The sequence below is a fragment of the Typopeltis vanoorti genome, chromosome 13 (assembly GCF_054136105.1).
Source record: "Typopeltis vanoorti isolate ZY-2024b chromosome 13, IOZ_Tvanoo_1.0, whole genome shotgun sequence".
NCBI classification, from domain to species: domain Eukaryota; kingdom Metazoa; phylum Arthropoda; class Arachnida; order Uropygi; family Thelyphonidae; genus Typopeltis; species Typopeltis vanoorti.
The window spans coordinates 38,289,129-38,301,501 of record NC_143561.1 but is presented as its reverse complement, the minus strand read 5'-3'; the positions used below and the strand labels follow the sequence as shown (position 1 = coordinate 38,301,501).

The following is a 12,373-nucleotide window of genomic DNA, read 5'->3' as shown; positions in this document are numbered from 1 at the left end:
AACATTCTCTTGTTGTTTGCACTCTTTATCTTCTTCATATGCACACTGTTCTTCTAGTTGAGGGAGATCATTCTCGCTTAACTGTTCTGAATGGGAATCGAGCAAGTTTCTCACATCTTCATTATCCAGTTCATTAAATTTAAGTTCTTTTCCAATTGTGCTGATTTCTTCAATAATGTTAGATTTTGGATTTTGCGCACGATAAATTAACATAGGCCTGAGTTTAGAGTCGCCTTCTGCATTGCCTCCTAATAAAAGCATAAGATGATCTTTAGATACTTTGTATCCTGGTCGAGATGCTTCAGTTTTAGCTAGAAAAGTTTTTATCATCATATGCTTCCAAAAGAAACCAATTTCATCGACGTTGAATATTTGCTGATCGTCATAATCACCCGCCTGAATTATGCTTTACAATTGTTCAGGAAACTTGGGCTGCAGGATCGTTATCAGCACTAGCAGATTCCCCAGTTATTCTTATGTTATGCAGTTCAGCTCGATTATAGAACGGTCAATGTGTAAAGCTTTCACATTCCTCTTGAAATTTGGTCTCTTTCAATGAGGTAAAAATATTGAGAGCTTTGCCTTGAATATTCCCCGTACTAAGAGGTATTCTTTTTTGTTTATAATCCTCAATCCAGGGTGATGAAAACGTTCCATCTCAATCATTAAATGACTTCTATTTCGGGTGACCTGCATGCTTGAAGAAGCAGTAGAAAATTTTCCTTGTTCTTTGCTCTTATTTAATATAGTACAAACTGTAGACTTGCTGTATGCCAGGTCTTGCACATTCATTGTAATACAAATGCCACTTTCATGTCTCTTAATGAGATCTAGCTTTTCCGCTGATTGCAGATTGGCAACAAAAAATTTCGCGTAATGTAAAAAAAATCGTGTTAACTGATTAATCACTCACTTAAAGCAGGAAATAGTATCATTTCATTCAATTGCGCTAACTGATTATCGCACACATCGAATTTGCGTTAAGTGAGGTTTTCCTGTATAGTCATTTCTCAACATACTCTTGATACCTAACATCTCAAATTTAGTAAGAGATTCAATTATGAAAGCACAGCAAAACTACAATGAAAGGTTTACATTCTTAATTCAGAATTTGGGAGTGGTCGGGATTCTTTTCCCCCTCTCAGATGCTAAACAAAAAAAAGCTTGCATTAATGAAAGAATTAAAACAATTACAATATTAGATGAAGCTGGCTGTATAAGTAATATATGTAGTTTTTTTCCCTCTTGTGTTAAGATTTCTTTTCATCACTTGCTACTGTTGATGTTGAAACATTGTTATACATGTCCAAAGGATAGATCCAGCACTCTATTTATTAAAAAAGTAAGTCATTACTGAAAAAATTACAAGTATCTAAATGAATCTGTTGAGAAAATCATTATTCTGCAATATAAGCTTTTGAGCCTACTTGAAGATATGACACAATTCATCCTAAATTTGATGATGCCAGGCCTTATAATTTAGAAGCACAATTTACCATAATGTCACACAAGATCTAAAAGCTGAGGCAGTCTATCAAACTCCTACACTGCTTTAAGCTGTAAATAATTGGAAGCTGCATACCAAATCTGGTGATCTTAGTACCAAATAAATTAGTTTTACTTTGCACGGGTGTATGTACAGTAGGGAAGTGATCTGCTCAACTTACTTTCTGTTCATACAAAAATTTTCAATTTATTACTTAATATCAGATTACAGGTATTTTTAAACAGTGAAAGTCTTATTTCTATGCATTATTACTTTTAGAAAATATTTCTTTACTAGCAACAGTTTTTAATTAATGCTCATTATTTACTTTTGTCCTCATGCATGTCAAACCAATATAAAACCATTCAAGTACATTTGATAGTGCTTCATTATATTGGAACAATAATCCCCTTGATTCAATCACATCTCAGATCAGAAGTCATACAAAACCATTTCAATCCTTAACTACCAGAAGTTCTGATCAATTCAAATGCAAATCATCTATTTCAAGGGATTTTTCATTCTTTATCTTCCTTAGTGCTTCAACTTTTGCCAGACATAATTTCCTATTATCTCTCTCATCTCAAAATTCATTCCAGTTTATTTCACTGTAGCTTTCAAATCATTTAATAGATCTAAAACAATGTTGCTGCATTCTGTCTTGCAGCAGTCACAAGATTTCCATTGCCATTTATTAAACAAACGTGGTTCCACATTGCTTCTTCTATTCTTCATTAATCCACACAACTATATTATTATATTGTTTCCACTGATATCGTATTTTTAAGATGTAAATTCAATTTAGTTTTTCTTTTGCTGTTCAATTATTATTACTTATTTACAGTAGTGAACAAATAAGCCAAATTTTGGTCAATTTTTTTAAATTGACCAAAATTTGGTTTGATTTTTGTTTTGGTTTACTATTTTTGTTGAGGTGCTGAGTGTTTTAACTGTCTCTACGATGTTTAGTAAAAGTGTTGTTCATTTTTAATATTGTAAACAAGTTGACATTCGTAGTGTTTCATTAATTTTATGTGGTTATAAAATGAATACATCTCCAAGTAAGTGTTCAAAAATATGTACTCTTTCTCAGCAGACATCCATGACTCAAAGACAAATTGCCAGTGAGTGTGGTGTTGGTTTCTACTGACAGAAAAGAAAAACATGGACGAAAAAGGAAAATTACACTTACTCAAGATCATTTACTAGTTAGGAAAAGCAAAATGAATCCCAGATTGTTTGTTGTAGACTTAAATAGAGACTTGGCAGCTAGTAGGATTATTGTTTCTAATATGACAGTCTGTTGAAGATTGTTGGAAGCAGGGAGGACTGTCCACAGACCATAAAAAAAAAACTGTTGACAAAGGCTATGGAGAAGAAGAGGGCCCCAATGGGCAAAAGTGTACAAAGATTGAACTGCTGAGAAGTGGAAGGTCATATCCTCAGATGACAGCCATTTCTTTGTCCAAGGAATGAGAGTACTCTATGTTTGCAAATCAGCAGCTGAGAAGACTTCTCCAGCTCACCTTCAACAAGCTCCTAAACACCCAGCTTAAAGTATGCTCTAGGGTTGTTTTACACATGGTGGCCCAGGATCCCTTGTGCCTGTTGACGGTATGATGAAAAGTGACCAATACATAAAAATATTGGAGAAAAGGGTGGTCCCACAGATCCAGAAAGACAAAGAACTCATCTTCGAACAAGATCTTTCTCACTGCTACACTTCAAAAAAAAGTGAAAGAGTTCTTCAAAAATCACAATATCCAATTACTTCAATGGCCAGGTAACTCTCGTGACATTAATCCAACAGGAAATTTGTGGGCCATAGTGAAGAAGAGACTTTGAAAATTAAATTGTGATACAAAGGATAACTTAATACAATCCATTATAAAAGTATGATTTCAAGATGCAGAAATAAGAAAAATATGTTCTACCAGGTACAGTCCATGCCTAAGCGAATTAATGACCTTATTAGGAAGAGAGGAGCACATAAATTATTAGATAAAGTTGGAGTTTAATTTTTGTACTTATTTTCTTGCAAAATTAAAATTTTTCTGTAAAATGTGAGTGTTTGGATTAATTTGTTTGCTACTATTTATTTGCAAGGCTCTTTCTCTGATTTTAAACAATTCTATCATTATGAGAGCTAGACTTGATGAATTTTGAAAAAGTTTTTTTTTTTATTTCGTTGCTTAACTGTTTCATCCTACTAGCATGTTTCTTTTCTTTTTCTGCTTCCACATGTTCTGATGCATACCTCTTCCACTAATGGTACATCTTGAAATTTTTCCCATTCCTTATCCACATTATTTATAACCAATTCATGGGCTTTTGACCCAATCTGAGACTCAAATTCTTGCTTTACCTCAGTCTTTTTCAACATCCACAGTTTCAGATTTTTTTTTCCTGCCATATTTATTTTCCACACATACATCTTAAAGATGGCTATGAGAAAGCATAGTATCTCCATCTAAGACAACAGATTACAAAACTTTGATGTTTATGACCTCCCTGTTCCATTCTTTATTGATGAAGAAATAACATTCTTTTTGCTCACCATCCCAAATATACCATGTAATTAGGTAGCTTTATCTTTATTCAAGCAGCAGTTATCAATTTTGAGATAATTTCTGATGAGAAAAATCTAATACTCTTTGTCCTTCATTTCTTTGACCAAAACCAAATGGCCTCAAATTTTTTTTTTACTCCTGTTGTTTTCTCTGATCTATATATTAAGACCTCCTAAGATGATTAAACTCTTGATTTTAATCATACCCCCCTCCAATCAACTGTTCCTTAAATAATGTCTTTTCATCCATATCTAAACAATATTGTGGTTCAAATACATGGTCTATAGATATCTACATCAATTCACTCCTGTCATACCATGGCCACAAATTTACAATCTTGACTTCTTTTTTTTGGGGGTGCTTAAGGGTCAAAGCTGTATAACTGAGAGGAGACCTCCACATAGCCTTTAAAGGAATGCAGAGAACCGACCAGGGCTTCTGACCTAATGCCCAATCCTCACCTTCTCGTGGTGCACCCTGTTGGGTATCTACTTTGATACTGAACGAACGAGGATGGGCTGGCAATTTGGGATTTAGCCGACCAAATTGTATTCTTATTGGTTAAACCAAAATAAAAAAATGATGGTACAACATGACAAAATTTCATGCTGGCTGGGGCGTCGCCCGGTTAAACAAGGCCCCCGTTGTTTTCGCCAGGGAACCAGGGCGAACAGCGAAAAGTCAGCTACTGGAACAAATCTGAAAACAAACCCCAACTCAACATCACCAGAGTTAAAGATCGGTACTATCAACGTAAGAAGCCTGAATGGCAAAGAAATGGAGCTAGCTGAGGAATTAGATAAGTACCAGATCGACATAATAGGGGTGACTGAAACAAAAAAGACCAAAACTGGTGAGATCTTTCTGAGCAATAAATACAAAATGTTATATTCAGGCAATAACAATCAAGGAAAAGAAGGAGTAGCCATAGTATTCAACACAAAATACGAGGCTAATCTTCTTGAATGGCAGTCAGTCTCAATTAGAGTAATGTGGGCAAATATGAGAAGAGGGAACTGGACAATGAGACTTATTTGTGCCTATGGTCCCACAGAAGGTTTTACTAAGGTAGAAGTGGAGGAATTTTTTGAGGCTTTAGAAAAAGCAACTGACACAATGAAAAAAGAAAAGCTGGTCCTTGTTGGGGATCTAAATAGTAGAGTAGGAAATGATTGTGAGACATACAAAAATATTTTGGGAAAATTTGGAGAAAAGAGCAAAGCTAATAATAATGGCAAATATCTGTTGGATTTCTGCTCAGGACATGGACTGGTTATTACTAACACCATGTTCCAACATAAAAATGTGCACAAATTCACATGGAGAGAAGAGGCTAGGAATAAGAAAAGTCTCATTGACTATGTTATTGTTGATAGTGATGTTTTCTCCCTGGTGCAGGACACCAGAGTGTACAGAGGATTTGAAATTGGAAGTGATCACTATTTAGTCTTGAGCAGGATAAAATTGAATTTCATATTGAAAAGAATAACATGTAAGAAAGTTTTAAAGCGAATAAAAGTTGAATAGCTCTCAGATGTAAACTGTAGACTAAAATACAGAAATATTATTGAAAAGAAAATGAAAGAGTTTGAGAACAGGAATCAAACCTTGGAGATTCAGTGGCAAACTCTGAAGGAAACATTGATTGATTCTGCCAGAGAAGCATGTGGTGAGGTTGTGTGCAAAGATAAAAAAATCAGAACTCCCTGGTGGACACAGGAAGTTAAAGAGGCAGTGAAGGAAAAGAAGAAAGCATATCAAAAGTTCCTGGCAAATAAGTCTGCTTTTACTCTTACAGAATACAGAGACAAATGTAAGAAAGCTAAACAGTGTGTAAAACTAGCTAAACAAAAGTCATGGGAGGACTTTGGCAAGAATATAGAAAATAAATATCAAGAAGGTGGCAAAATATTCTGGAGGTTGTTGAAGAAGCTTAGGAATGGAGGAAAGAGTGCTGTAAAAGGAATTAGAGATTAATAAAGGTGACATGAAAACAGGAGAAAAAAATATCCTTGAAGTATGGAGTAATTACTTTGAAAAACTGCTAAATGAAACAAGCAGTGATGACAGCACAGTGATAAAAAACACTGACCAGGCATGCAGTCAGGAATACATATCCATACTTGAAGTAGAAAAAGCCATCAAAGGCTTGAAATGTGGAAAGGCAGCAGGAGTAGATGATATTCGACCAGAAATGCTGAAGTATGGTGGTATAAGAGTCTTACAGTTGCTGCACTGCATAGTTCAGAAAGCCTGGACAGAGGGACGAATTCCCGATGATTGGAGTAGAGCTCTCATAGTACCCATATATAAAAAGGGAAATAAAACTGAATGTGAGAATTACAGAGGTATTTCCCTACTGAGTGTTCCTGGCAAGATCTATGCAAGTATACTTGAGAAACGGTTGAGAAGAATTGTGGAAGAAAAGCTTGGTGAAGAACAAGCTGGATTCAGGCCAAATAGAGGCTGTCAGGATCAGATCTTCACTTTACGACAAATAGTCGAGAAAGCATGGGAATATAACAAAGATCTGTATTTAAGTTTTGTCGATTTGGAAAAGGCATATGACAAGGTGCCAAGAGAGAAGCTATTCAATATGCTGCAGTTATATGGTGTCAATGGGGCATTATATCAAGCAATACTTAGTCTTTATTTGAGCTGTGAGTCAGCAGTTAGAATTGAAGGAAGTACAGGAAGATGGTTTAATGTTAAATCTGGTGTGAGACAAGGATGTACATTATCCCCTCTGTTATTCATTATCTATATGGATCACATTATGAAGGAAGGTGGTATTAAACCTGATATCAAAATTGGAGATGTTAATGTCAGCTCTTTGCTTTATGCGGATGATGTTATTATTATTATTATTTTGACACCTCCAGGGAGTCCAAAGACTCATCGAGGGAGAGTGTGCCGACAGCATCGAACGATTGGCTCCCTTCCAACTACTAACCGCGCTCAAACTTACTTAACTGAGCCATTAGTAGCAGAGGCTCTACCAATCGACCAACCTTCGCCATGTTATACTTCTAAATAAATCCGCTACAAGTCTGCAAGATTCTCTGACTAAATTGAATAGCTGTTGTAATAGATATGGTATGAAGGTCAGCAATAAAAAGACAAAGACAATGAAAATAGGCAGAATCATTGAAAATGTCAACTGTGTTGTGAATGGAGAACCTGTGGAACAAGTAAAACATTTCAGCTACTTAGGCACAATTTTTACTGAAGATGGTAAACTAAATATAGAAATAGACAACAGAATCAGCAAAGCTGGTATCGTGGGAAGTCAATTGAATAAATTCATATGGAATAAGAAAGAAATTAGTCGGAACACTAAATTAGCTGTATACAAGACTGTGTTCAAACCAATTTTAACTTATGGATCTGAGAGCTGGGTCAGAAGTAAAACACTTGACCAAAGACTAGAGACCGCAGATATGAGAGTCCTGAGAAAGATTAGAGGCGTGAACAGATGGCATCAATGGCAATATCATATTAAAAATGAGGATATTAGGAAAGAACTTAACATTGTCAGCATCCAGGAATGCGTTAGCAGAGCTAATCTCAGATGGTATGGTCACTTAAATAGAATGGGAGAGGAAAGATTAGCAAAAGAAGTGTTCTCTGCCAGGTTGGCAGGCAAACGACCCAGAGGAAGACCAAGATATAGGTGGATTGATATGGTACAAAGTGCCTTAGACGATAGAAATATAAGATCTGATAATGTTGGAGTCTTGACAAGTAACAGACTGATTTGGAGGAAAATTGTAGATAGGAAGTTAGTAATGATGTAATTTTTTCATGTAGTACTGTCATATCTTGTACACCCCTTGAGGGTACATGGCAGGAATTTGATGATGATGATGATGACTTCTTTTTTGCCTCACTTAACAACTCTCATATCTCCCTAAGCATGGAATTACCTAAATCACCACATCCTTTTTTCCTATTTCTGCTTTCTTGTTTTCATATCTTCCTTTATTTCTTCATGTTTCATTTCCTTTCTTAACTTTCCTGCTATTTGCCCCAAGTGCCTTTCTGGTCTTCCATGTGGTGTTGTGAAACAGCCAACAAAACATTGAAATTTCTGACATGATACCAAATATTTCTTTTTCTACTACTTTCATAACACCTTTACACATTCACCTCTTTTGGTGTCATGCAACCAACCATTCATGCTTATATTCATACTGGCATGTGTCACTACCTGCAGTGCCATCTCATTTACTCCTCATTTGAAGTTATACTTGCATTCAATAACAACTGATCCTCATTCTGCCTAATCAACTATTTCTAACTACTTGCATTCACCAATGCATACATCCTCACATACAACATTGAACAAAAGCTGGCATATATGAAATTCAAACAAACGATGCACAACTTCCATTGTTATAATCTCTTACCACCCACCAACGCTATATCAACATACACTGCTTGGAAAGAAGTCAACAGATACCATGATACCACAGCGTGAGGAGAAAACAGCCATGATGTCATGCCCACCTTAATAAGACATAGGACCTCCTTTTGTTGTGATGACTGCAGCAATTCTATGGGGTATACTTTCCACAAGTGTATGATAGCGATCAATGAGAATTTTGGGCCATTCTTCCTGGAAGCATGTAATGAGGTCCTGGACTGTTGTGGGGCAGACATCCCTTGACCTCCTCCAATGCTCCAGTTCATCCCACAGATATTCAGTAAGGTTCAGATCAGGGCTCTGTGGAAACCAGTCAAGTGTGGTCACATTCATGTCCACAAACCACGCAGTTACAGCAGCAGCCTTATGATGTAGTGCACTGTCTTGCTAAAAGAGGCAATGGTCAGTTCTATAGATATGACATGAAGTAGCATTGCATTGTCCAGAATGTTCAGATACCTCTCTGAGTTCAATGTTCGTTGCACCACAAACAGAGTTCCAAAGGCCAAACCAGGAAAAACAGGATTTTGCATAATGCAGTCCGACTATGAAAACCCACATTGTGAGCTTTGGTTCTGAATGTTTTTGTAGAGATTCATGTTCCAGTCGATGCCCAGAACTCTGCTTTAAACATCGGTCAACAAATGGTAATTTTTACATATTATCCTTTGTAGCACCCTGCAGTCACATTCAGTGAGTGTGGTGGTCATCCACTGCAGGTAGCATTAGCAGTTGACTCCCTGCACTTCCATCTCAGTATAATATCACTGATTGTTGGCCTGGGATGTCATAATTTGCCGAACAGATAGGCCTGCAACATGGCATCCTATACAATGCTGATTTCAGATTCAGCCAGTTCCCTTCTCGTAGCCATCTCACCTGGACACAGCTACACTGTCTTGGGATTATATTTCTCTAATTTATACCAGCTACAAGCCTGTGACTTGTACATGGCACGATGCATCTTGCCAATGGGGTGTCTGTAGACTTCTTTCCAAGCAGCGTGTGTGTGTGTGTGTGTATATATGAAATAAGCACTAATTATTCACAGATTAAGCACACTCAGGGTGTTTATTAAATTAAAAAAATTCATAGAAGGCTATATATATGTCTTTTCAGCAGTAACTACAATGACCACAGCATTACAAAGAGTACTAAAAAAAGTGACTTGGTGTTATAGTGTTTAGAAATATTGTAATTCTCTGAAAGCTGTAACTATCACTGTAATGCTCTATGAGAATACCTTACTGATGCTACTCCCCCCCCCCCCCCAGTCAGTTTTTGAAACTGGGGGAAAGCGGGTGGAGGCATCCAATCAGCAATTAATGAAAGATGCAAGATAATGTATAAAAGTGTAACACATACACACACAAGCATGCGACAGTAAACAAGACTGCCAAAAATAACAGCATAAGCAAAAAATTAGTCAATGTAGTAATAGTAATACTAGTAAAAACAGCCCATATGCCACTGAATATCACTAAATGAAAAATTAAAGAAATAAATCTTTATTTCTTTAATCTTTAAAAGCATTATCATGATCCAACTCATTTCCTGAGGGAGTTATAGCTTTCACTAATTTATTAAGTATTATTGTTTTAATTATATAAAAAAAAAGATTTTTGAAACATCAGAAAAAAGAACTCACCTGCTCCAAGAATTTTATTGTCATGACTAGTAAAGTCCATAATATCTGGATCATCTTCTGGTGATATAACTATAAAATAAAGTTTATAATTACTCAATTGCAATATCAACAGTGCAAGATAGACTTACTGCCATGCATTTTCAATTATAGGATTCAATTTGCATATGCAGATTTGTATACCTACCATAGCTCAGTAGTAATAATGATGCCTTTTAGTTGGGAAAGACCCGTGTTTGAATCCCGCTTAGGATATCAAGAATCTTTATAATATCTTTTAAATTGAAAGTGAGTTAGTCTCGCATGGAGCTGGCAGGGTTTTCTCCCCTTTGAAGAAACTCTGGTTTTTCATCCCGCAAGGCATACGAGGTGCAGCTATTAAATAATAAGAAAGGCTGCAAAAAAATGTGGTTTATTATTACAATTGTATAACTTAATTGTTATTCCCTTCAACATACTCCCCTCCTCTATCTATACACCGTTTGCATACTAATTTTCCATTGTTGGAAGCAGTGCTGCAAGTCATCAGGTGTTATCTGCTTCAGTAGTGCTACCGTTTTCTCCTTTACCTCATCCACTGACTGAAAATGGGTGCCCTTCAATGCTGACTTCAACTTTGGAAAAAGGTAAAAGTCACACTGAGCTATGTCTGGTGAGTAAGGTGGATGGTCCAACACTGGGATCTTCTTATCAGCCAGATACTGCTTTACAGACAGCGCACTGTGAGCTGGAGCATTGTCCTGGGGGAGAATCCAAGCATTGTTCTTCCACAGATCAGGTCTCTTCTTCTTCATTCGTTCTCTCAGCTTGGCCAGAACCTCTAGGTAATGATGTTGGTTAACTGTCTGACCCTCTGGTACCCATTCAACCATTACCACACCATTGATATTAAAAAAAACGATCTGCATTGCCTTCAGTTCTGATTTCCTCATTCTTGCTTTTTTCATTCTTGGTGACATGGAAGTTTTCCAGTCTCTTTGTTTCTGGATCGTACTGGAAAATCCATGTCTCATCACATGTGATGATTTTCTTCTGCAAGTCTGGCTCCACCGTCAGCTGTTTTCAGTCAGTGAATGAGGTAAAGGAGAAAACTGCAGTGCTACTGAAGCAGATAACACCTGATGACTTGCAGCACTGCTTCCAACAAAGGAAAATTCGTATGCAATGGTGTATTGATAGAGGAGGGGAGTATGTTGAAGGGGATAACAATTAAGTTGTACAATTGTAATAATAAACCACATTTTTGCAACCAGTCTCGTTATTTAATAGCCACACCTCGTACAAAACCAGCTGGAGAATAGGTGCAATTTAAAGACATACAGAGTTTATATATTATGATTAATTACTATTATGCTATTAATTAGGTTTATATGAAGCCAAGTTATTTGGCCATGATAGGCCACTAAGCCTAACAAATAAATTCAAAGGGATATTCTAAGCCAGCTCAGAATTTTTTATTTTTACAGATATACCCATTATTAAGAGAGCTGATTCGTAAGAAATATAGCAGCCTAGTTGGTATATTTACAACCTACAACCTTGTTCGCTATAACGAACAAGGTTGTAGGTTTGAATCCTGTTGTAGGCATGGATATTTGAGATTGTGTTTAGGTAGGAAATGAATTTCACTGCTTGCTGTGAGACCACTACGTACCTTACTTACTGAATGCCTGAAATGGCTTGAAAAAGTTCCATGTCTGTTTTCTCTAGAGCAGGGTTTTCATACTATGGATTAAGAATTTTTTTTCTTCTATTTTTAATAAATAAAAATACAAATATATATACAGGATAGTCATAATTAAACTTCTGTTGTTAGATCAAGCTACATGAGGCTCTGAATAGAAGAAGTTTAATTATGACTACCCTGTATATATATATATATATATATATATATATATATATATTTGTATTTTTATTTATTAAAATAGAAAAAAAAAATCCTTACTCCATAGTGTCAAAACCCTGCTCTAGAGATCTTTTTATACCTTTTCCCTACCAAATTTGGTAGAGAAACTAATAAAAACATGGGAAGGATTCAGCAAAAAAAGTTCGAAAAATCACCAATAGGGAGGAATATGAGGCTGCTGCACAATGTAAAAAAAAATACATTAAAATGGACATACAAATGAATAACAAAAACTAAACTGAAATGAAAGATTACCTTTATGTGTTGCACTCATAACACAGTGATAAAACATTTAATATCAATTTAATTTAGCACTTTAATTACGGTGTTACAGTTACTG

General features: G+C 36.0%; 1 protein-coding gene across 3 annotated transcripts in view; it reads right to left on the bottom strand.

Moving 5' to 3' along the window:
- The window catches only part of Nup133 (nuclear pore complex protein Nup133), a 269,882-nt gene that overhangs the window by 152,013 nt on the left and 105,496 nt on the right, over window positions 1–12,373 (bottom strand). For all 3 annotated transcript variants that reach the window (XM_090402314.1, XM_090402316.1, XM_090402315.1), the window contains exon 13: window positions 10,131–10,199. In XM_090402314.1, coding sequence (XP_090258440.1) covers window positions 10,131–10,199 — 69 coding nt within the window. The remainder of the gene's footprint in view (window positions 1–10,130; window positions 10,200–12,373) is intronic.